This window comes from Leptopilina heterotoma, unplaced genomic scaffold, assembly GCF_015476425.1.
Source record: "Leptopilina heterotoma isolate Lh14 unplaced genomic scaffold, ASM1547642v1 Lhet_68, whole genome shotgun sequence".
Lineage (NCBI taxonomy): Eukaryota > Metazoa > Arthropoda > Insecta > Hymenoptera > Figitidae > Leptopilina > Leptopilina heterotoma.
The window spans coordinates 4,310,276-4,337,365 of NW_025111157.1; the positions used below are offsets into that span (position 1 = coordinate 4,310,276).

General features: G+C 20.5%; 3 protein-coding genes across 12 annotated transcripts in view; 1 reads left to right on the top strand and 2 right to left on the bottom strand.

Moving 5' to 3' along the window:
* LOC122510265 (F-box/LRR-repeat protein 20) overlaps positions 1-27,090 on the bottom strand; it is a 295,503-nt gene that overhangs the window by 26,524 nt on the left and 241,889 nt on the right. The window lies entirely within an intron of this gene.
* On the top strand, positions 164-16,746 carry LOC122510193. The gene is made up of 6 exons (XM_043624660.1): positions 164-320; positions 1,167-2,219; positions 5,129-6,154; positions 9,375-9,389; positions 10,044-10,418; positions 16,079-16,746. Exons 1-6 carry the CDS (start codon positions 314-316, stop codon positions 16,636-16,638), a joined length of 3,036 nt encoding a protein of 1,011 aa, XP_043480595.1. The 5' UTR covers positions 164-313; the 3' UTR covers positions 16,639-16,746.
* Positions 20,716-27,090, bottom strand: part of LOC122510273 — a 151,286-nt gene continuing 144,911 nt past the window's right edge. For all 8 annotated transcript variants that reach the window (XM_043624789.1, XM_043624786.1, XM_043624787.1 and 5 more), the window contains 2 exons: positions 22,773-22,956; positions 20,716-20,988 (listed from right to left, as the gene is read on the bottom strand). In XM_043624789.1, coding sequence (XP_043480724.1) covers positions 20,757-20,988; positions 22,773-22,948 — 408 coding nt within the window. In that variant the 5' untranslated portion in view covers positions 22,949-22,956 and the 3' untranslated portion in view covers positions 20,716-20,756. The remainder of the gene's footprint in view (positions 20,989-22,772; positions 22,957-27,090) is intronic.

Here is a 27,090-nt window from a genome sequence, read left to right on the forward strand (position 1 = left end):
GAGCATTTTTTCTTCTCTGCTTTTTGTTTTATAATCTTTTTCTTTAAATAAAATACAGAACATTTCATCATATTACTGGGAATAGAATAATCGACATTTTTTCTTACCACTATATTAATGATTATCTGAAATATATTTCTATTTTTTAAGTTGTTTTAGGCGATTTCATAGATAGGCGATAAACACAAGAAATTATTCGCGATAGCATGAGAGTTTATAAAAGAAGTGGATTTTGAATAACTATAATCAGTTAAATTTCAAACGTTGTATTAAATAAAAGGTGATATAATAATCTTAAAAGAAAATTCCAACAATGAAGGGTAAAGACATAATTTTTATTTTTACTTAGAATATAACTTTTCACATAATTATCATAAACATTATTTCTCATATTCTTATGTATTTTAACATTCTTTAATGTATCTGTATCTTTTTTTTTAATTTCTATCTTATGTTTTTGAAATTTAATGGAATAAATGTTTTTTTTTACTTAATTGTCTTGTTTTTTAAATTGAATTAAAATTTCAACAAATTTATATTTGTTGATAATTATAAATAATTGCAGTAATGTAAAAATATAATAATATAAATAATTTGATATTTTTAATTTTAATAGGTTTATTTTTTAATCTTTGTAATTTTAATAACTGATTTTAATAATTTTTCTTTGTAAGTCTGTTGATAATAAATAAATTAATGAATCATTTTTCTTCATCATAATCTTTTAAAAATAAATTCTGTTACTTAGAAAGTAATTTCAAATAATATCATGTATACATCTATGACTCAGAATGATAAAATTAATTAATTTATTACAATGTACATTGATCAGACATTCATCCCTTCGATTAATCAAAACTAAGATAAAGATTCGATACGGAATAAAATACACCAAAAAAAATTAAATATATTAATTTTTCAGTTGCTCCAAATTTATAAATCTTTACATCTAATAACTGATCTATTAACTGACCAATAATTTGTTTTTAAATTATAGTTTAACTTTTCATTTTTTGCCTTACGAAAACAAGATTAGAATTTAATGACTTTCAGACTAGACTTGAACATTATTTTTCTTTATTATTTTTAAGAAAAAGAAAGAGACTTTTAATGCTATGTTCGAAGTATTTAATTAATTTCGCCAAACTTTAATATTTCTGTTGCAGAAATATTTATTTTTGCTGTTGTAATAGCAGCTGTCGGGGCATATGAGCCAGGTGAAGAGCCATTACTGCCAGTGCCTACAAAATGTCCAGAAACTAATGGAAATGTTGCAGTTCACATTGCGAATGAATATGATTGTACAAAGTTTTACAAATGTAACTATGGCCTCGAAGTTCCAATGGATTGTCCCTATAGTGATCTAATTAATGGCTATTTGCACTTCAATAAAGAACTGCAAGTTTGTGACTGGCCTTGGAGTGCTGGTTGCGAAGAATTACCGCAAAAACCGCCTAATAAACCAACAATCACGTCTACAACAACGACTACAACTACAACAACTACCAAAAAACCAACGACTACATCTACAACAACAACTACTAAGAAACCAACCACCACATCTACAACAACAACTACCAAAAAACCTACAACCACATCCACAACAACAACGACTGAGAAACCAACCACCACATCTACAACAACTACCAAAAAACCTACAACCACATCCACAACAACAACGACTGAGAAACCAGTAACACCTGAAGTACCAGAAGTAAATGAAAAATGCCCCAAAGGACAAGGAGCAAGCAGCATTAAACTTCCTGACAAAACGAATTGTAAGAATTATTATGTTTGCCATGAAGATGGCACTTCACATAACGAACAATGTGATGAAGACTTTTTCTTCGATCCAGAAACCAGAATGTGTGATTTTGACGAGGATGGAACGCACTGTCCACAAAAGCCAACAATAACATTATCATCAACACCAAAACCAAATACCAATCATAAATGTCCAGAAGTTGATGATCCAAAGAAACCAACAGTTCTCCCTCATGAATGTCAATGCCACATATATTTTGTCTGCAAAAATGGCAAAAAAGTTGAAGAGTTCTGTCCTAATGAAAAACGCTTTGACATTAAAACAAGAAAATGTCTACCAAAGTCAGAAGCTACATGTGGCAATTCACATGAAGGACAAACAACTTCGACCACTGAAAATCAACCAAAACCAACAACCGACTTATACTCGTTCTTGAAAATGTTTCGTTGGGAAAAATGATGATTGACATCAACCAATATTTTTTTACTACCATCTCATTACACTGTTCATTATTTAAATATTTAGAATTCTTTTTCAGAGTATTTAGAAGCAACATTTTTTTAATAATAAAAATACTCGCGGAGTTTAAATAATTATGTATTAAGTAAATAAAATTATGAATTGTGAAATCGTGCCATTTTTATTTTAATTCTTACAGAAGATAATTAATTAACAAGATAATTAACTAACAAAATAAGTAATTACCAACAAAATTAATTCGTGAAGTAATTATTTAACAAAGTAAATAACTTATTAAGTAACTGTTTACTAAAGTAATTACTTATAAAGTAATTAATTAACACAATAATTAATTACCAAAATAATTAAATACCAAAATAATTAATTAGTGAAGTAGTTAATTACAGAAGTAATCAACTTATAAAGAAATTAATTATCAAAATAATTAATTACCAAAATATTTACTTCATTAAGTTATTATTTATCAAAGTAATTAAGTAATTAATTTAGAAAAAATTAATTACCATTAATTTAGCGCAAAAAAACTGCGCTTGCTATTTTTAAACGTTTATTATTTTACAGTTTTTTTTTTAAGTTTTACCTACAATTAACAAATAATTTTGCAATAATATAATTAAACTAAATAAAGAAAACTTAAAATTTCTAAAAATCACTAAAAAATATTGTTTAAAATTACCCGCCTACTTCTTCTCCTATCTAAATAAAAATTAATTAAGATTTTTTTTGTAACATTCTTTTGTTGCCAATAATTTTTTGTTTTATCAATTTTTCAATGATTAATGAAATATAATTTTTCTTGGAAATTAATTTTTGACTCAGTGGATGAGATAAATTTTCTTTTTTTTTTGCGAATAACAATTTACGATAACATTTGAGTTTATAAATTCGACGCAATTTTAACAATTATAATCAGTTGCTTATCGGACTCTTTAGTATTAAATAAATGGTGGTTAATCGCAAAATAGAATTCTTACTATGAATGGTAAGGATATTAATTGTTGTATTAATAAATTTTACATCATTTGCGTAGAAATATTTTATTTTCAATCAAATAATTAAAATTTTCATTTTTTTAAAACCAAATAATTCAGTTACAAGTTAAAAATATGGTATGGTTTATGGTTTTAAAAGGTAGAAATAGGGTATTTTTAATAATTTTTAATCATAGAATTATTTACAATTTGTTGTATCAAATTAAACAATAGTTAAATTTTAATTTGTAAATTATGTAAATTTTTGTTCCATTTGACGGATTGTTTCTTAAAAAATATTCTTTAATTAATTTATTAAATTAATTTTATTTGATCATTCCGAAGAATCTTTGGTCTGAATAAATTAAATTGATTGTTTAGTGATTACATACAAAAAAATATTATTTTTAAGGGGGGGGGGGAGGGATAATTTTTAATTAAGGGGAAAGGGATACAAATTTTTTTATCTGGGATGAAGCACATTAAGAGAATGATTTAGAAGTGTTTTTAAAGGTATTTTTTCAAAAGGTAAAAAATTATTAAAATTTTTTTATAACTTGGACATTATTTCAATTAATATTTCAGCAACAATTAAGAATTTTTTTTCCAAATTTTTCAGTTTAAGATTTAAAAGTTACTTGTTTTTTTTGCAAGTTTTTTATTATTAAGTTAACCATCTTTTAACTAAAAATATTTATTTATACTTCGTTTAATTTTTTTAAACATTTTTTTCACATTATTTACTTGTTTTATTATTAAGTGAACCACCTTTTAACTAAAAATATTTATTTACTTCGTTTAATTTTTTTTAAATCATTTTTTGCACATTATTTACTTGTTTTATTATTAAGTGAATCACCTTTTAACTAAAAATATTTAATAACTTCATTTTATGAACATTAAAAAACCTTTAAAAAAAAAAAAAATAGAAGAAGTAATTCATATTAGTCACCCATTTTTGTCCATATTTTTCTCCAAAAATATTGAACGAATTCAGATGAAATTTTGCAAATAAGTCTCAAATAAGATGAGGAAGGACAGCGAGAAACAATAGTTTTAATATTTCTAAAGTTACTTATTAAAAAAAAAACTTAAAAATTACGCTCAATCTGTTCAATATTTCAAAAATCGATGACAAAAATAACATTGGAGATCGTTAGATCTCCAATGTTATTTTTGTCATCGATTTTTCAGACACATGCTGTTAAAAACTGTTATGCATGTTGATGAATTTTTAACAAAAAAACTGACCCAAAAATGGGTGATAAAAATAAAATTGATAATCTAATAGTTGTATGCTGTTAAAGTCTGTTGCTTGATAAATTTTTAATAAAAGAATTCACCCAAAAATGGGTGACAAAAATAATATTGCTGATCTAATAGTTGTATGCTGTTAAAGTCTGTTGCATGATGAATGTTTGACAAAAAAAAAACTGACCCAAAAATTGGTAACAAAAATAATATTGCAGATCTAACAGTTGTATGCTGTTAAGAACGGTTGCTTACTGAATTTTTAACAAAAAAACTGACTCAAAAATGGGTAACAAAAATAATATTGCTGATCTAATAGTTGTATGCAGTTAAAAACGGTTGCTTCCTGAATTATTGACAAAAGAATTCACTCAAAAATAGGTGACAAAAATAATATTACAGATCTAATAGTTGTATACTGTTAAAGTCTGTTGCTTGCAGAATTTTTAACAAAATAATTGACCCAAAAATGTGTGACAAAATTAATATTGCAGATCAAATAGTTGTATGCTGTTAAAGTCTGTTGCATGATGAATTTTTGAGAGAAGAATTGATCCAAAAATGGGTGACAAAAATAATATTGATGATCTAACAGTTGTATGCTGTTAAAAACTGTTACTTCCTGTATTTCTATATTTTAATTTTCATATTCTTGTTGCAGAAATATATTGCTTTGCTGTCATCATAGCAGCAGTGACAACAGTCAACGCATATTATCCAGGCGATACACCAATAATACCAATACCAAAGAAATGTCCAAAAGACAATTCAGGCGACGCAGTACATATTGCACACGAATATGATTGTACAAAATTCTACAAATGCGATTGGGGACGTAAAGTTTTGCAATACTGTCCGTATATGAATGAAAACAAGGATCGTCTACATTTCAACAGAGTGTTGCAAGTCTGTGATTGGCCATGGGATGCCGGATGTGAAGGACACGATCCTGTAACTGATGATCCAGTAACAGATGACCCAGTAACTGATGATCCAATAACTGATGATCCAATAACTGATGATCCAATAACAGATGATCCAATAACAGATGACCCAATAACAACAACAACTGAAGAAGTTACCGAAACACCCACGGACGATTTTTACACACCATCGACAACAACAGGAACAACACCTCCTCTCGACGAATGTCCTATAGGAGTCCCTGGCACAGCAATACCTGATAAAACAGATTGTAGAAGTTACTACGTCTGTCATGCTGATGGCAGTTCGCATAAGGAAACATGCCAGGGCGATGATGTCTTTGATCCAAGAATCGGAATGTGTGATTATGACGATGGAACAATTTGTCACGATGGTACAACACCGTTACCAACAACAACAACAACTACAACAGAGGAACCGGAACCAGAACCAGAACCAGAACCCGAATGTCCAGATGTTGATGATCCTGATTATCCTGTATTACACCCTCATGAATGTCAATGTCATATTTACTATGTTTGCGAAAATGGTAAAGCATTTAAGAAATATTGTCCTGTAGGAATGGGCTTTGATGTCCATCTGCAACGTTGTCTTCCAATGTCAATAGTTCATTGTGCCCAACCTGATGACGACGACGATGATGATGATGACACGTCTATTGTAATTGCTAATCAACCTTCGAATAATGAAGATACATCGAAGGATACATCATTTTTTTTGAAACTCTTCCATTGGGATAAATGATAATTGTTTTTTTTTTAGTTAAAAAAAAGTTTTATTTATTTTTACATCAATCATTTTATTATGGTTTGATTTAATTAGCAATTTTCATTCGGAAAAAAAGATACAAATTTTACTCGGTGCCTTTTAGAATATTTATTTGGTTCAAAGAAATTTTTTTGGGGTACAAAATTACAAATACAATTTTTTGATGGTTCAAGAACTATTTTTTTTTATTCAAAGTAAATTTTATTTGTTTCAAATACTAGTTTTTGATTCAAAAAAAATTTTATTTGTTTCAAATTCTATTCTTCAGTTCAGATAAATTTTATTCGATTTCAATAAAAGTTTGTTGGCTCAAATAAATTTTATTTGGTTCGAATAAATTTTATTTCTTTAAAGATATTATTTTTTGGTTCAAGTAAATTTTAATTCTTTAAAGATACTATGTTTTGGTTCAAATTAAATTTTATTTCTTTAAAGATACTATTTTTTGGTTCAAAAACTATTTTTTTGGTTCAAATAACTTTTATTTCTTTAAAGATACTATTCTTTGGTTCAAAAACTATTTTTTTGGTTCAAATAAATTTTATTTCCTTAAAGATACTATTTCTTGGTTCAAAAACTATTTTTTTGTTGGAAATAAATTTTATTTCTTAAAAGATACTATTCTTTGGTTCAAAAACTATTTTTTGGTTGAAATAAATTTTATTCTGTTTCTATAAATTTTCGGTGGTTCGAATAAATTTTACTTGGTCAAAATAGAAATTTAATTTGTGCGGAATAAAATTGTTAATTAATTCAAATAAATAATTTACTAGGTACTGAGAAAAATAAACCTTTACGTAATTCGAACAAATTATATTTGGTGCGGCTAATTTTTTCTCTGAGTGTTTAACCTTCCATTGAATCAAATAGTATTTTGTAAAAGTATTTAAAAATGACGTAATAATAATAATGTTAGTTATTTATAATGTAAAATATTACGATATATAATGTTATTTATAAAATATATATTTTCATACAATAATGACAACAATTGTAAATCATTTCTCCTGTGTGTACATAAATTAATCAAAATCATTCTTAAGTGAAGAAAATAAATAATTTATTATTTATTGTTATTAGGAAATAAATACTTTTTTATATTAGGTATTAAATGTACATTTGATTTTTTTTATATATTTGATTTTTTATATATGAAATCTATATTATTAAATAAATAATTTGTTTTATTAAATAATTTGTATAATTAAATAATTTAAGTTTAAATAAATAATTTAACTACTTTATATTATCAAATAAATAATTTAATTTCTTTAAATCCTATAGAATAAATAATTTAATTCCTTTATATTATCAAATAAATAATCTAATTCCTTTATATTATTAAATAAATAATTAACTATCTAGTAATTTTTATAATTATTAAAAAAAATTTTATTTTTATAAATAAGTAATCAGTAGAAATATCAATTAACTTTTTTCAATCAGATTAATTACTTTTGACAATAATTTAAATTTAGAGAAAATTCAATATAAATATAAACAAATTTTTAGTTAATTAACTAATCATTGTTTTTGTGTTTATTCATTAACTATTTATTTCATAAAAAAATGATTACTTCCATTATTATTATTATTATTATTATTATTATTATTATTATTATTATTATTATTATTATTATTATTATTATTATTATTATTATTATTATTATTATTATAAAACAAAAACAATAAAATATTTTTATATTTCGTATTTAATATTTTTGTTTGCATAATAATTATAATTTTTTTAGAGATATGTAATAAAAATTGAAAAATTTAATAATTCTTAATTTATTTATAATTACAATTATATTCTTTATGCACTAAATTAACAGAAATGTTGAATAATAAATAATAAATAAATAATGCTCGTACAGTGTTTAAATAAATAAATAAATAAATAAATAATAAAAAAAAAGAATGATAAGTTTTATAATAATTTAAAATACAATAAAAAAGAAGTTTTCAAAAGAAATTTTTCAATTTACAAAAATCCTAATAAAATCCTTCGCAAAAATTCAATTATTTTTAAAAGTATAGTAAAATTTAAAAATTTCGCAACAAATATAATATGAGAAAATACCTAATAAAAAATAAAACAAAATAAAAAAATAACTTTTGTGGTGTAATAAAAGAAAAATTATATACAATATTCTAAGGAGGATTATCAAAAAAATATCAATTTAGCAATAAATATTTACAGCTATTTTTTGTTTAAAAATTACCAAAAAAAAAAAAAATATAAAGTTCCCGCAATGAAAAAGAACATTTATATGTCAAAAATAGAAATTATTATCAGTTGGGATTGATTTTACGTGTTACAGTTTATAAAGTTAATTCTTTTCACGATTTAAAGATATTGTTAAGAATTTTTTTTTAGATAAAAACATATTTTTATCGATGATTAATGTTTTAAATTTACCTCTAAACTAATGTCTAAAAAAAATTAAGAAGAATTTATTTTAAATACTTTCAAACAACAAAATTACAACGCAATAAATGTCACAATTAAAGAAAATTTTAATATGTGGTAAAAATTGGATTCATTTTTTTTATATCGAAAAATATAAAATGTACAAAAAGTAGGTAATAATAAAAATTAATGTATTTCAATTTTTTTTCAAGTCCGTTAACTTGTAAATAAATAAATAAATAAAATATTTATAAAAATATTTCTACTATAAAATATAATCAATTTGTTTCATTAAAATTAAATTTAAACTAATATAATCAAATAGAAACAAATATAAACAAAAGTGTAAATAAAAAATTAAATAAAAAATTTAAAAAATATATAAAAAAATAATTAAAAAGAATGTAAAAAATAAAAAAAAACACATTTGAAAAAGTCTTTAATTGAAATACATAAATAAGGAAAATTTTTTCTATATTTTCTTTTTTACAAAAAAAAAAAAAAAAAAAAAAAAATAACAAAAACAGTTTCTTGAATATTATTTCTCAAATTAAAAAAATTAAAAAAATTGCTTCTCAATTTTTATCTTACAGGAAACAAATGGAATTAGAAATTCCCCAGATCAATTAAAATCCTCTCCGATGTTGATGACAATATGATAATCAATACTTTTTTTATGCAAAGATAAGAAACTGCTTCTTTATAAAGGAAAGTTAATTTGTCCGTTACATTCAGTATCAATTTGTTCTTTAAAAAAATAAGTGTCATTTGTTAAAATAAATCACAATCATGAAAAGTAAGTTTTAATACACTTTTCTATTAAATAAATCCTATCAATTTTTTTTTAATTTTATTTTTTTTATTAATTAATTAATTTATTTATTTAATTTTATTTATTTATTTTTTACTTCTTTTAATTGTTTATTTATTTATTTTTATTCATTTCTTTAATTATTTTTACTTATTTTTATTTACTTTTTATGGATTTTTTATTTTTTTTTATTTACTGTTTCCTGATAGAGAAATGATTTTATTTTTATTTGTTTTTATTGATTTATTTTCATCTATTTAATTATTTATTTATTATTTATATAAATTGGAACTACAAAAAATTGGAATTAAAATAAATTCGAGAATAAATTAAAATAGTAACCAAATGAAGAATTTAATAAATTAGTTTTTAATTAATAATTACTCTCATAAAATATGTAAATAGCCTGTGATTTTAAGTACAATTTAATTTTTTATTTATTAATTTTTTGCTTTAGAATTAGTAAAGTTTACTAATAAATTAGTGAAAATTACTATTAAGAAATTTTTAATTTTTTAATTAGTAAAATTTAACTAAAAAATTAGTAAAAATTGTTTATTATACAATTTACTAATTAATTTAATTTGCATTTAATTTTAATTTTATTACTATTAATTATTCTTGAAAAATTATTTACAGGTCTTTTGATTAGTTTAGTGGTGTGTATGGTGATACTAATTGTTCACGCTGACGATAATCCAATCAAACCCATTCCAAAAGATTGCCCCAAAAAAGACAGTCTAGATTATACTGTTCACATTGCTCACGAAAAGGATTGTTCTAGATTTTACAAATGTCAGGCTGGAAAGAAAGTACCAAAGGAAGGTTTACTTTGCCCAAAAATGAAAAATGGCCTTCGATTACATTTCAATCCATTGCTTCAAGTTTGTGATTGGCCAGCTAATGTTAAATGTTCACTGCCAGTAAAACCAATGGCTGACGAATTACCCGAAAGTGAAGATTTGACAGATGAATTACTTGAAGATGATGATGCTGATGATGATCTTGAGGAATAGATATCTAGTCGACTGTCAAAGAATTAATTTTAAATCCTTCACTATTTATAAGAACTACTTTTGTACCTAATATAAATTTAGAAAAAATAAAAAAAAATTCTGACACAATTTTCTTGTCAATTACTTAATTACTGATAATTATTTAACTATTATCTTTATATTTCTTAAGTATTATTTTTTTAATATTTTATATTACACCCTAAGAAAAATTTTATTTAAACCAAATGTAATTATTTTAATTAAAAAAAAGTATTTTTGTCTCAGAGCTTAACAAATAGTTAATAGTTTTAAATAAAAATTCTATTCGAAGCAAGTAAAACATTTATTTGCACCAAAAAAATTGTATTCAAACCAAATAAAATTTATTTTGAACCAAAAAAATAGAATTTAATAGAAATAAAATTTATTTGAATAAAAAACTTGTGTTCGAAACAAATACAATTTATTCGAACCAAATAAAATTTATTTGAACCAATAAAAATTGTATTTGAATTTTGAACCAACAAAAATTTATTTTGAACCAAAAAATAGAATTTGAAAGAAATAAAATTGATTTGAATAAAAAATTTGTCTTCGAAACAAATACAATTTATTCGAACCAAATAAAATTTATTTGAACCAAAAAAAATTTATTTGAATCAAAAAAAATTTATTGGAACCAAAAATAATTTTATTTAAACCAAATAAAATTTATTCGAACCAAAGAAAATTTTATTTAAACCAAATAAAAAGTCTAGTTGGCTCTGAGTTCAATATATCTTCTTTCTGGACGTACATTCAATATTACTTAAATTAAAAAATTAAGTAATAAATTAAACATAAACGAAATGAAATTCGAAAAAAATTCAATTTCCAGAAAAGTAAACAAAATTAAAATAAAAAAAAATTATATTTTGAGGAAATTAAACAAAATCAAATTAGAAAGAAAGAAAATTTAAAGAAAATTAAATGAAATGAAATTGCTGATAATTATTTGACTATTATTTTTTTAATATTACTTCATTATTATTTTTTTAATATTTAAAATTACACCTAGATAAAAATTTTATTTAAACCAAATATAATTTATTTTAATTAGAAAAAAGTATTTTTGTCTCAGAGCTTAACAAATAAATAATTACTTTTTTTAAATAAACATTCTATTCGAAGCAAGTAAAACTTTTATTTGAACCAAAAAAAATTTTATTTAAACTACATAAAATTTATTTTGAACCAAAAAATAGAATTTAAAAGAAATAAAATTGATTTGAATAAAAAACTTGTCTTCGAAACAAATACAATTTATTCGAACCAAATAAAATTCATTTGAACCAACAAAAATTTATTGGAATCAAATAAAATTTATTCGAACCAAAGAAAATTTTATTTAAACCAAAGAAAATTTATTTAAACCAAATAAAAAGTTTAGTTGACTCTGAGTCCTTTTATATCTTTTTTTTTTTATTAAAATTAAAAAATTAAGTAGGTAATAAATTAAACATAAACGAATTTAAATTCGAAACAAAATTCAATTTCGAGAACAGAAAACAAAATTAAACTAAAAAAAAATTAAATTTTGAGGAAATTAAACGAGAGCAAATTAGAAAGAAAGGAAATTTTGAGAAAATTAAATGAAATTAAATTTGAAAAAAATTAAGATTCGAGAAAATTAGTCGAAATTAAATTTGAAAAAAGAAGTTGCGAGGGATTTAAAAGCAGTTCTCCAGTACAAATAACATTTCTAGTCTCAAGTAATGCGTAAAAAAAATTTTGATACATTTGCTTTTAAAAAATTATTTCCCTTATGCAATTAACTTACATATTAATGAAATCAGATTATTCGCTTTAAAAATTAACTGACATCATACTGATAAGATTACTATTATCATGAATTACTTTTAAAAAAAAACCCTTGACTAGAAAAAAAAATTTATTTGATTTAAATAAACAATTACTTGTCCACTATTAAATAAATATTTGAAGACCAACACAAAATAAAGATTTATGTTACATTCTAACAAAAACCAGATTTTAATAAAAAATATTAAAAATAATAAAAATAATGAAAATAATAAAAATAGTAAAAAAAAAATTAAATTAAAATTAAAACGTTCCCGAATAATTAAAATAGTAAATGTAAATGTATTACAAATAAATATATTGAATATAAATAATTTATAATAATAAATATAAATTTATTTAATTCACCAAATTAATAAATGAAGTTTATTTAATAAACCTTTTACATACTACTAAACTTTTTATTCGTTTCGAACAAAATTTTTCTCTTGCTGTGAATATTATTTTATAAACAAAAAAAATTTCTTATATCTTATTATTAAAAATAATTTGCAATTACTAGACTCTGAATAAATTAAAATTAAATTATTTAATAAACCTTTTACTACCAAATTTTTTATTCATTTCGAACAAAATTTTTTTCTTGCTATGAATATTATTTAATAAACAAAAAAAATTTCTCTTATCTTATTATTAAAAAAAATTTCAATTAATACTCTCAATAAATTAAAAGTGAATTATAAAAAAAATAAATATTTAATAGAATTATTATAAATCTCTACTTTTTCAGTATTTTATTCGATTAAATCTTTTTTTGGATTTTTACTGTCTTTTGGATGTTTTCATTTTTATTATTATACATTGTATTATTTCACGGATAAAAATGATTGAGTGTGTAAATATTCAAACACTAGAACTTTGAACCGAAACAAAATACTAAGAATTCTAAAAAAAAAAATGAAAAACAGTTCTATAAATATTTATAAATTGCAATATATTATTATCAATTACTGGAAATCAAATTATGTCAATTAATTGCAATATTTGATTATCAAAAAATTACGAAATTATTTTGTTACTATCTATTTATTTTCTTGTATATTCTAAATCAGAAAACTAATAAATAATACACTAGAAGTGTAGATATATTTTTTTTGCAATTTTGCAATCTATTTTTTCTTGACATTGAATGTATTAATTGTATTTAAAAAAAAATATTTTGGCAACCTTGGAAGTTTTGCGTGTTTCAATCTCTGATATAAATCCTAGAATTCAAGAGTTCTATTAACTTTGATAACAATTTAATAATCGATTTTATGATAACAGAGAATCAGTTTATATAAAGTAGAGTACAACTCATAAGATTCGATCAGTTTCATGAATAGAAGCTTCAATTCAAATATTTAATTTTGGAACATCAGGATATACCATGAAAGGTAGTGAAAAAAAATATCTTTCCTTTTTTTTTATCAAGTATACCCAGAAGAATATTTTTTTTTTTGAATCATACACCAAAAAAAAAAAAAAAATTATTTACACCAAATATAATTTTTTTTGAGTTAAATAAACGTATATTTGTCTCAGAGCTAACTTTTATATTTGCTACAAATAAAAATTTTATTTCACGCAAATACAATTTTTTGGGCGAAAATCAAAATTTTAATTGAACGAAACAAAAATTTTTATTTGAACCAAAAGTGATATTTTTTTAAAATGAAAAAAATTTTTATGTTCATAAAAAAAAAATTTGAATTTAAACAATTTAAATTTCTTTGCGAGAAAAAAATTTATAACTGTGAGACAAATATCCCTTTTCCCTGAGTGTAGAAACTAATTTCTTTTTTTCAAATTGAACAATTTTCAAAAATCTAATAAAAAATTTAGTTTCTTCATAAATTTTAATTTTAATTTAAATTTTTTATTAAATTATAAATTTTAATTTAAATGCTATTTCTAATTGTGAAATCATTATCTCCAAAAGTTTTTTTTTCATGAATAATAAGGAAATTTTATTTTATTTCCTTAAATAAATATTTAAAAAATGTTTCAATTATTTTTTTTTTAATAAATAATTACAAATTTTACATCCTACTTGAAAATTGAAAATATTTGTAAATATTTGCTTAACGTTGGAAAAAGAAAACTTTCACATAAATAAGGAAAAAGATAAATTCGGACACTTCCCCCTCTTAAATTTCCTTTTTTATTTATTATTTCATAAAAATTTGATATTTATTCATTTGTTTATTGAAATAAAATAATAAATGCTATAATATAAAAATTAATTTAAATTATCCTGCAATAAATGTATAATAGTATTTTTTGTACACTCAGAAAATAATTATATGTTTTAAATTTACTTTTTCAATTTTTTCCACATTTTTTACTTTTTCCTTTACTTTTTTAATTTGCCCTTTTTTAAATTAGACTTTTGTTCTCAATTTTTTTGCATTTTTTAAAACTTTTTGCCTAGTTTGCAATTTTCTTAAATTTAAAATCAAATTTTTCGCTACTCTTGTTTTAAAATTCCATGAATTTTAATATATTCGAAGTAAATTTAAGTAAAAATTAGTTTAACTTTACTTTGGACTTGGTAAACTTTCCAGGAAAAGTAGTAAAAATTTTAATTTCCAGATTTAGTATAATTAGTATTTTTTATTTTTCAATTGACAAACTTTTTTTATTTCTTCATTATATTAAAAATAAAAATAAGAATTTACTTCACTTGAAAAATTATTTATTTGGTTATTTTATCTTTTTTTTTTATTGAAACGGGAATTAAAAATATTATCATCAATTTTTAATTGAATCAAAATTGTAATTTTAGTATTGTATTTACTGTTTTTTTTTTTTTTATTTTTCTTGTTGTTTCATTTTTATCAAAATTTAGTAATATTAATAATTTTTTGTACATCTTTTTCTGCAGTCAATAATTTTTTAAAATTTTAAATCAAAATTTTTGTCAGAACGCTTCTCAAAGTCTACGATTTCTTTAAATTTTTAATTAAATTTTTGTTAGAACACTTTTCTTTTAAAATTCCTTGAATTTTACTAAATCCGAAGTAAATTTGAGTAAAAATTGGAGAATTAGTAAATTTTACCATTTTTTACTCAAATTTACTTCGGATTGGTAAAAATTGTAAAAATTGGTAAAATTACTAAATTTTGCCAATTTTTACTCAAATTTACTTCGGATTTAGTAAAATTCAAAAATTAATAATTAAATTAATAATTAAAAATTGTTATTTCCAGAGGAATTTTGACTATTTTCTAAAAAAATTTCTTTATATTTAGAAAAATTTGCTTTTTCTAAAGTTTTTATCTTTTTTTAGTAGAATTTACCCAGGAAATAATAAGTTTTGTTAAAAAAATTGTATTGCGTTTGAGGAAAATTAAAATAAATTTCGATAAAAATTAATTGTGGAAATAGTCAAATTCACTCTATTAAAAATCGCTATTTCCAGAGTTAATTTTATAATAGAAGTAAATTTTAATAAAAATTAGTAAAATATACTTTTGAGTCAGTAAAATTAATTCTGAAAATAGTACATGTTGAGACAGAAATTTCAAAAAGTTTCAGTTTTACTATTTAAGTAATAAAAAGTATTTTATATTTTGTGTAAAAAAAAATTTCCAAGTTTAAAAACTCTGGGAAAATAATATAAAAATATTATTTTAACATTATAATAATATTTTCTGATTTTTAAAAATTAAAATAGTTCCATTTACAAAAAGTAGAAATTTTCTTCGTTGAAATAACTGAAAATTTTCCCAACCTACAAAAAAATGACAAAATAAAAAATTATTGATTGAAAAATCAGTTTTCCTTTAAAAATAAAAATTCCGCAATAAATTTACAAAATGATAATTTAATTTCAGTATTCCTGTCAATAGCCTGCCTCCTTGTGGCTGGAGCGTCATCATCATTAGCCTCAGAGGAAATAGAAACACAAGGAGTAAGTGATTGGCAAAATCCAATGTGGTGCAAGGGATCATGCCCACTAACAGATCCCATAGATCATACAGTACTTTTAAATCACTGGGATTGTGACAAATATTGTGCTTGCAATCATGGACGACCAATAGTGAATATTTGTCCTGCTGGTTTATTTTTCAATTCAAAATTACAAACTTGCGATTTTCCTGAAAGTGCAGATTGCCATAATTTAGAATTCTTAAATGAAATTATTGAGGCCGAAGATGTACTTGTTGAGACAGTAACTCCAAGTTGGCAAAATCCAAGCACATGTAAACGGAAATGCCCAGATATAGACGATCCACACAAAGTAACTCTTTTGGAAAATAAAAATTGCACTACATTCTGTATGTGCCATATGGGAACCCCATATGTCAAAGAATGCCCCAAGGGACTTATTTTCAGTCATAGTCATCAAACATGTTCGTGGCCATATCTTGTCACCTGTCCTCAAATTAATTAATTAATTAATTAATTAATATTAATTCATAATATTTCTTTTTGTAATCGCACTAAAATTATTTACATTCTTACAAATTGTAAATTTTTAATAAACATTTTTATAAAATAATTTTCCATTTTACAAATTTATTATATTTTCTTCTTAAATATAAATTATTTTAAACACCTGATTCCATTTATCCAGAAAAAATTCCATTTGAACCAAATGTAATATTTCTTAAAATTCTTTTAGCTCTGGTCTCAAAATTTGAAGTAGTAAAAATGTTTACTAATTTGATTTAATGACTGACTGTTTGTTTTTGAATTAGAAAATTGTTTCCAAAGTAAATTTTAAAGAAATAATAAATAAGCGAAAAAAATATTATTAATAAATAAAATAGTATAAATTACAGTTTACTATAGTAACGTTCACTAATTTTAAAACAATTTTTTTTTAAAGTAAATTTCTACTACAGTAAATTTTAAATAAATAAATAAAATATTATTAAATAAAGAAAATAGTAGAAATTACTGTTTAATAGAAAAATTTACTAATTTTAAGGTAAATTTTAAATAAATAAAACAGTAACTAAAATACTGTTAATAAATAAAATAATAGAAATTACTGTTTAGTAGAAAACTTGACTACTCCTAAAGTAAAGTTTTGGTGAAGTAAATTTTTGGTAAAGTAAATCTTTACTTTAGAAAATTTTAAATAAAGAAATAGATAAGTAAATAAATTATTATTAATCAACAAAATAGTGAAAATTACTGTTTAGTAGAAAACTTTACTAATTTCAAAGTAAATTTTTGCTGAAGCAAATTTAACTAAATAAATAAGTAAGTAACTAAAATATTAATTGTGAACAAAATAGTAGAAATTATTACAGTTTATTAGTAAAATTTACTAATTCTAAAGTAAATTTTTGTTGAAGTTAATTTTTACTAAAGTAAATTTTAAATAAACTAAATTATTATTGAATAAATGTATACATAAGGGACTAAAATATTATTAATAAATAAAATAGTAGAAATTAATGTTTCCTAGTAAAATTTACTAAAGTTTTTTACACCTAAAGTAAATTTTTGCTAAAGTAAATTTTTACTAAAGTAAACTTTAAATAAAGAAATAAATAAGTAAGTCATTCTACTAACAAACAAATTAGTAGAAATTACTGTTTAGTAGAAAATTTTTGCTGATGTACATTTAAGATAAAAAAATAAGTAACTAAAATATTAATTTTGAACAAAATGGTAAAAATTACTGTTTACTAGTAAAGTTTACTAATTCTATAGTAAATTTTTGTTAAAGTAAATTTTTACTAAAGTACATTTTTAATAAATAAATAAGTAAAAAAAATATTATTAATAAAGAAAATAGTAAAAATTACTGTTTGCTAGAAAAATTTACTAATTTTAAAGTAAATTATTGCTGACGTAAATTTTAAATAAATAAATTATTAACTAAAATACTATTAATAAACAAAATAGTAGAAATTAATTACTGTTTACTAGTAAAATTAACTAATTCTAAAAAAAAATTTTGTGAAAGTAAATTTTTAATGAATAAATAAATAAGTAAAAAAAAGCAGTATTAATAAAGAAAATAGTAAAAATTACTGTTTACTAGAAAAATTTACTAATTTTAAATAAAATTTTCGCTGAAGTAAATCTTTACTAACGTAAATTTTAAATATATAAATAAGTAAATAAAATATTATTAATAAATAAAATAGTTGAAATTTAGTTTATCAGTAAAATTTAATTATTCTAAAGTAAATTTTTGCTGAAGTAAAGTTTTACTAAAGTAAATTTTAAATAAAGTAAATTTTTACTAAACAAATAAATAAATGACTAAAATTATAAGAATTAATTTTTACTAGTAAAATTTAGTGATTCTAAAGTAAAGTTTTGCAAAGTAAATTTTTACTAAAGCAATTTAAAAAAAAATAAATAAGTAAAAAAAATATTACTAATAAACAAAATAGTAAAAATTACTGTTACTAGAAAACTTAACTAATTTTAAAGTAAATTTTTGCTGATGTAAATTTAAAATAAATAAATAGGTATACGTAACTAAAATATTAATTATAAACAATATAGTAGAAATTTAGTTTATCAGTAAAATTTACTAATTCTAAAGTAAATTTTTGTTAAAGTAAATTTTTACTAATGTAAACTATTAATAAATAAATAAGTAAAAAAAAATATTGTTGATAAACAAAATAGTAAAAATTACTGTTTACTAGAAAAATTTATTAATTTTAAATAAAATTTTGGCTGAAGTAAATCTTTACTAAAGTAAATTTTACATTTAAATAAGTAAATAAAATATTATTAATGAACAAAATAGTAGAAATTACTGTTCGCACTTAGAAAAATTTATTGATTCTAAAGTAAATTTTTGCTAAAGTAAATTTTTACTAAAGTTAATTTTAAATAAATAAATAAAATATTGTTGACAAATAAATTCGTAGAAATTAGTATTTATTTGTAAAATTTACTAACTAAAAAAGAAAAAGTCAGTCACTAATTCAAACCAGTTTTTGCCAATTAAAATTTAGAGTGATTATATGGCTATAAAAAAGGGAAGAATATTCTAATTTCTAATAATAATTTAAACATTCACAATAAAAAAGGTAAATATCTGTTTATTTAAAACCCATATATCTTTTTATTTAAATAACAATGTTTACATCAAAAATAGATCAAACTAAATCAGTCATCATTTTTTATAAATATATATCAATTTTAAGAAATCCAATTTATATTTAAATAATTTTCATAATTTTTTTTTGTACATTATTATAGTTGTCAACGGTCATCTTTCCGATATTTCGAGAATAAAACAAAAGAAAAATTGTAATCAACACACATGTGCTTAATTTTTTCTTTCTAATTTAATAAAACTAATAATTAATAATTAATAATTAATAAAATAATTTAGATGACTATATAATATGTTTACTACATTTTTTTTCTTCACTATTTCTTTTTTTTTTTTATTTTTCCAAATTTTATGATTCGTGTGAAAATTGTCGCAATGTTTCTAATTTTATAATACTCATTTAATCTCTATAATAAAATATTTAACATTTATAATAGAATTGCTATTATCTAGAGTGTGAATATATATAGTTAGGAGTGATTTTTTAGTATAATAAATAATTTACATTTTATATTTAATGAAGAAAAATCATTCGTTTTCCAAATTGATAAGGAAAAATTCCAATCAATAACGAAAAGCTTACTTTCAAGGTTTCACGTTCAAATATAAAGTTCAGTCGCTTTTTATGAAAATTATAATTCTGTACATAATACATATTGATCAATAACAATTTAAGCAATTTGATAATATAAATAAAAATGAAAACCAAATTGAAAAAAATGAAAACAAAAAAAAAAAATAAATAAAATCGAAGAAAAAATAAAACAAAATGGAACGAAAATAGAAAAAATAAAAAAACTGAAACAAAATGAAACGAAAAGGAAAAAAATGATAATAAAAATAAAAATATTTAATCCAATTATTAAATATTCTGTTAAATATATAAATTGCTAAAAGTGTCCACTTAAATAATAATCTTAGAGGAAAATTTACGGAAATTCAATAAGATTTTAATTTTAATTCAATTGAATGTAATAATCTCTTAAAAAAAAAAAAAAATTCAATAACTAAAATAGTAAGAATTAAATTAATAAGAATTAATAAAAATTAATAATAATTAAGGGCATTTGAACCTTGATGACGTTACACTTTGTGCAAAGCATGTGTGACGTCATCAAGGTTCAAATGCCCTTAATAATAATTAATGATAATAATAATTAATAATAATAATAATAATTAATTAATAATTATTAATAATAATTGTTACAAATAAAAAATAACTGTTACAATTACGCTCATATTTTTTTCTTTTGTGCTATTGAAAGCTATATTGATATTATGTTTATTTTTTAACAATCAATAAATTTTAGCATTAAAATGACAAATATTTAAATATATTTCAACCATGTTTCATTGTATATGTCTCTTTTTTTTTTGTTTTCGTTAAAAATGAAAAATGATGCAAAAAAAAAAAAAACAAAATTGCATATGACGTAGGTATATTATTAGAAAATGAAAAAAAATTGTCGAATTTATTGAATATTACGATAGTATTTTGACAGAAAACTATAAGGATACGATGACAGTCGTTGCATTCTATTTTGAATTTGTGGCCTATTCGTTTCTAAACGCATTGAAAGATCATTTTCCATTTCCATATCTCGACGATTATCACGACCTTGATTTAATATCATTCTCAATGTATCACTTGGATTGTTGTAATTTCCCGACGTTAAAAGGGTTTCTGTTGACCTCTTACCGTATCTATTAATATAAGCGTTGATATATATTTTAATTAGTTTATTTTTTAATTCAGAAAAAAAGTGAAAATTTTTCATCCAAAAAAATGGAAACACTTTTTTTGTACATAAAATTAAAAACATTTTTTTTTTGTATGAAAAAATGTAATTATTTTTTCAGTATATAAAAATGAAAACAATTTTTTTATAAAAATGAAAATATATTTTTTTTATAAAAATGAAAATATATTTTTTTTATAAAAATGAAAATATATTTTTTTTTATAGAAACGTTTTTCTAAAATTAATCAAACAAAATTCTGCTAATGGAATCGAAAAGAAAATTTTCTTCGATTCAAAGAAATATTTACAGTAATTTAATATATTTTATAATTAATAATTTATATTCTGGTTCAATACGAAATAAATATACGGTTCCAAAAATTCAAATAAATTTATAAATTATATTGCTTATAATTAGTAATCTTTAATAATATACAATAATTTGTATTAATAATATTTAATAATTATAGAAATTACTTCTCTCGAAATTAAAATTAGTAAAAATGTTTTTTTTTTAAATTTCAATTAATGACTGGAATTTTGCTTTTTAATTAGTAAATTTTAGTAATAAATTAGTAAAAATTAATATTTATTTATTTATCTAAATTTAGTTCAATTAAAACAATTAATTTTATTATAATCAATTGTGTTATTGCAGATTTTATTAATTCTCCATTTTCTGCCTTTATTTAGAAATTTTTTTAGTTAATAATTTTTTTTGTTTTTGCTTTTTTTGTCATCTATGTGTATTAATTTTTTTTATTTCAAGATTTCTTTTGTTATTAAAATATAAAAAGTTTAAAAAATATAGAAATTAGTAGAAATAACTATTTGTTAGTAAAATTTACTAATTTAAAAGCAAAAAGTTTAAAAATACAGAAATTAGTAGAAATTACTATTTATTAGTTAAATTTACTAATTCAAAAGCAAAAAGTAGTAAAAAAAACCAAGATTCGTAGAAATTACTATTTAATATTTATTAGTAAAATTTACTGATTCAAAATATAAAAAGTTTAAAAAATACAAAAAATAGCAGAAATTACTAGGTTAGTAGAATTTACTAATTCAAAATATAAAAAAAAAGTTTAAAAAATACAAAAATTAGTAAAAATTACTATCGATTAGTAGAATTTACTAATTCAAAAGCAAAAAGTAATAAAAAAAACAAAAATTCGTAGAAATTACTGTTTATTAGTAAAATTTACTAATTCAAATTATAAAAAATTTTAAAAATACAAAAATTCGTAGAAATTACTATCGATTAGTAGAATTTACTAATTCAAAAGCAAAAAGTAGTAATAAAACGAAAATTAGTAGAAATTACTATTTTCTAGTAAAATTTATCAATTCAAAATAAAGTTGAAAAATACAGAAATTAGTAGAAATTAGTATATTTGTTAGTAAAATTTACTTATTCAAAATACAAAAAGTTTAAAAAATACAAAAATGAGAAGAAATTACTATTTATTAGTAAAATTTACTAATTCAAAAGCAAAAAGTCAGCGTCACTAATTCTAAATCTGAAACAATTTTTACAAATTCAAATTTAGAGAGTATAATATATATTATTTAATAAATATTAATAATTAGCAAACATAAATTATTTAACGATTTTTGAAAAAAATTTTAACATTATTTAATATTTTATTCAACATTTTCCTTTTAACCATAATATTTTCACTTTTTCCATGCACATAAATAAAAAGACCGTATGCACTTTTATGGAGAGAAAAAAAAATCTCCGTACCTTGCTTTTCCATTAAGATTGTAATAATCTTTTATAAGTTCTAGATATTTTCTCAAATCTTCTGCACTGTTAAATACTTTTGGTGGCATTGGCCTCGCCATTGGTTCTCCATTTCCTTCAATTATGAGTGATCCCACTAATAATACTAGACTAATCCAGGTAATATGTGCAACCATCGTTCATTCTATAGTTGAAATATACACATATATATATATATTTTTTTTAATATGAAATATAAATCTATAATCCGACTACATTGAAAAAAATCACACAAAAAATTATAATTTTAAATATTTTTAATATTCATTTCTACTTTAAGCAAAATAATATTTTTATAATTTTAATTAAAATTTATAATTAAAATAAATAAATAATTTAATTATTAGTTCAATTATTTTATATAGTCACTTTACGATTTTTAGTATTCTCAAATTAGTTTATTCATTAATTTATTAATAGATAATATTAATAATTAAGTTATTAGTAAATAATATTAATAATTAATTTATCAATAAATAATATTAATAATTAATTTATTAATAAATAAAGTAATTATTAACCCAAGAAAGTCACCTAAGAAGGAAACGAATTATTGGTTATGTTTGTGCTAGTTTTTTTTTTATTAAAAGTTTATTTTTAATTATAAAAAATCGAAACCAGTTTTTATGGAATATTTTGGATGTAACGAAAAATTGAACATAATAATTTGTAATAATAATTGCTTCTCTTTCTATATTTTTACTCCCAAAAATGGTAAACATAACTTAAAATTTGACAGCTTCTTGGGAACTTTTCTTCGAAGTGCGTCACATTTATATTTTTAAATTATTTATTTTTCAAAATAATTTCATTTTTTTATCAAGTCGATTATATTTCTGTATATATTTTCTATTATTTTCTAATTATTTCTAATTATTTCTAATTCAATGTAATTTTTTGTTCTTATTTTTATATTTTCAGTTTAAATTTTTTTTTTACTATTCTTTATTCTCAATTTATTGTTTAATTTTTGTTATTTTTTTATTTATTCTACATTTTATAACTTTACTTTAAATTTATTGTTTTTCACTTATTAATTCCTTTATTTTGAATTTTTTTTTTTATTGATTTGTTCATTATTAATTTTTTGTTATTTGTTCATTGTTATTATTTTTAATAAACTTCGTAAAGAGAAAATCATTTAGGTTTCGAAATATTGCGGAGCAAACTTTTATTGAAAATTTTATTTTTATTGAATATTAAAAATTTGTATCAAGGAATAAAAATTGAATGGAATTCGATTATATTATTCTATCGAAAGATCGAGACAAATAATTGTTTGAATAAAATGAATTTTTTATTAATTTATTCATTTATTGTCGTTTTATTATTTTCCTAACAAATTTTCAAAATATTATTTTTGTTATCAAACGGAAATATTATTGATTACGAAATTGAAACATAATTCAATTCGATTGAAATTAAATATTATTTTATTGAAGTAAATAACTTTTTTTATTATTATAAAATTAGTATAAATAATTTTTATTTTTATATAAATAATTTTAATAATAATAATAATAATAAAGAAATAATTATTTAGTTAATATAAATAATTTTAATAATAATAATATAAAGAAATAATTATTTATGCCAATAAAATGAATTTTTGTGTTGGTTTAAAATTCTTTTTAATTATAAAGAAAATTTTATAAATAAACATTTAATATCCGAGTTAGTCATTCAATTGAATTATAAATAAATTAATGTCTGTAATCGTTAATAAATCTACTTTTCCAATACTTAAGGTGAAATTATCTCTATAACTTTATATATGTATGTATTTTGTAGCTTTGAAAATTAACAGAAACTGTTATAAATTCAAGTGTCGATCAAAAACTTGATTAAGATGTATAGTAATGAATGAAAAGGTGGTATATAAATGAATGGTAAATGGTTTTCTAAAGAACGGACGCGCTTTATATATAAAACTATTATTATTTTGTGTAGGAAACTTTTAAACTTGGAAACTTTCAATCGGACCTGGAGACTGCGCAAGTTAAACCTGTTGCTCCATCTCTCCACCCTTTAAATTTCTCCCCCTCCCCCCACTAGTATTTCTCTCCACGAGGGTGTAACTTTGACGTTCAATTTACTGGCTAATTCAAAGCATCGATTTACACAACTTGTCAATTTTATTAATAAATAAAAAGGAAAAAAATATTTTTTTCTATGGAAAATGATTTTTCGATTTTTGGAGCATTGAAATTTTATTATTTGCAAAACAGAGGAAAATATTTCTTATTTTTTATTTCTATTTTTTATTTTAATTAAAAATTTTTATCTGTTATCTTTATTTTTATTTTTAAATTTTATTTTTGTTTTCTACTATTATTTATTTAGTTTAGTTGTTAATTTTATTTCTACTATTTTATTCCTTTTATTCGAAAAATAATATTAAAACAGTTTTTTTTACAAATATCATTTGATCTTAATTAATTATTATTATTATTATTATTATTATTATATTATTAACAGAGTTGACACAAAAAATTAATTTTGTTTTTCCCTCATTTCCAGACAAAATTTTGACTTTTTTCCTAAAGATAATATTAAAATTTAAAAAAAATTCAAATTTAAATCTTTTGAAATTCAAAAACTTTTAAGAATCGTTTCTAAATAAAGATATGTTTTATAATAATTTAAAATTTTATAAAATTTTACAACAAAAATTAAATAATTTACAAAAATTTTAATACAATCCTTCGCAAAATTTCAATCATTTTTATATAAATGAACAATTATCTTAACAATTTTTGCAAAAGTTCCTAAAGAATTTTCAAAATCCATTTGTTTACAATTCAATTTCACGAAATTTTGATAATTCGAAAATTCTTCAATTAAATATTTAGAAAATAAAAACTTGAAATAATTTCAAAAAAAAATTCAATTAAACTTTTTCAAAATACAATTTATTTCTAAAAATTCACAAAATAATGCTTTCAATTCTCAATTATTATCTAAACTTTTAACTGAAATTCATTTTTAAATCAATTTTTATTAAAAAATTCTATGAGAATTCAATTATTTAAATACAAAAATGAAAAAATTATTGAATAATTGAATGTTTCTTAAAATCAAATTCTCATAAAGAATTTTATTAACAAATTTTTAAATAATTAAATTTTTTCGAAGAATTCAAATAAAAATTTCAAGAATAATTAAATTTCTCGAGGAATTCGGTTAAAATTTTATTAAAAATAATTGAATTCCGAAAAAGAATTTTATTATTTATGAAAATAATTGAATCTCTGTATAGAATTTCATTATTTATGGAAATAATTGAATTTTGCGAAGAAGTTTATAAGAAATTTGTAAATAATTGAATTCCTGTGAAATTTTTATTATTTACGATAATAATTGAATTTTAGAGAAGAATTTTATTACTTTTAAAGATAATTGAAATTCTGACGAGAATTTAAAAAAAAATTTTTGAACATAATTGAATTTCTGCAAACATTTGTAACTTTTCTAAAATTCAATTTTTTTAAAGTGCTTTTAACTAAAATTCTTCTTTAAATCCATGATTTTTAATAATTAATTAAATAAATTATTAAAAAATTAAATAAAATTAATTATGAATCCTGCAAATTTAATTTTTTTCATTACTTTAATAAAAATCCTTGACTTTTCCCGGATTTCCCTGATCAATTCTACTTTCCCTGACTTTTCCCTGACTTTTTCCTGAATTCTCTGATTTCCCTGACCTGTGTCAACCCTGATTAATATTAATTTTTATTAATTTTGTTATTAAATTAATTTTGATTAATTTTGTTATTAAATTAATTTTGATTAATTTTTTTCTAAATTAATTTTAATTAATTTTTTTTAAAATTAATTTTAATTAATTTTTTTATTAAATTAATGAATATTAATTTTGTTTTCTTATTAATAATAATAATTGGCGAATTTTGTTCATTCTGTCTTTATTTTCTTAGTTAACTTATTAAAATTAGATTTCATTATTTAATTATAAATTTTTTAATTTTTAACTTTTTAATTTTTTAATTTATAATTTTTTAATTATTATTTTCTAATAAATTTTGTTATTATTTGCAATAAAGTTTGTTGTTTGGTTCAAAGTTAATTCTCAACCACGAGAAATAAACAAATTAAAAATAGACAAAAAAAAAAGAAAAAAATCTTGTTAAGAATTAAGTGAAAAATTAATTATTATTGTCAAAGAAATTATTTATATGCACTCGAAAAGGGAGTGGGGGGAGGGGGTATTTAAAAGCCATCAATTACGAATCATTTATAGAATTTTCAAGTCCACTGC

What these genes read in the sequence shown, in the direction of transcription:
- LOC122510193 (XM_043624660.1), top strand. An exon ending in GAAAATGTTTCGTTGGGAAA is followed by an intron (nt 2,220 to 5,128) that starts AATGATGATTGA and finishes TTCTTGTTGCAG; the next exon opens with AAATATATTGCTTTGCTGTC. An exon ending in TGATGATGATCTTGAGGAAT is followed by an intron (nt 10,419 to 16,078) that starts AGATATCTAGTC and finishes ATTTAATTTCAG; the next exon opens with TATTCCTGTCAATAGCCTGC.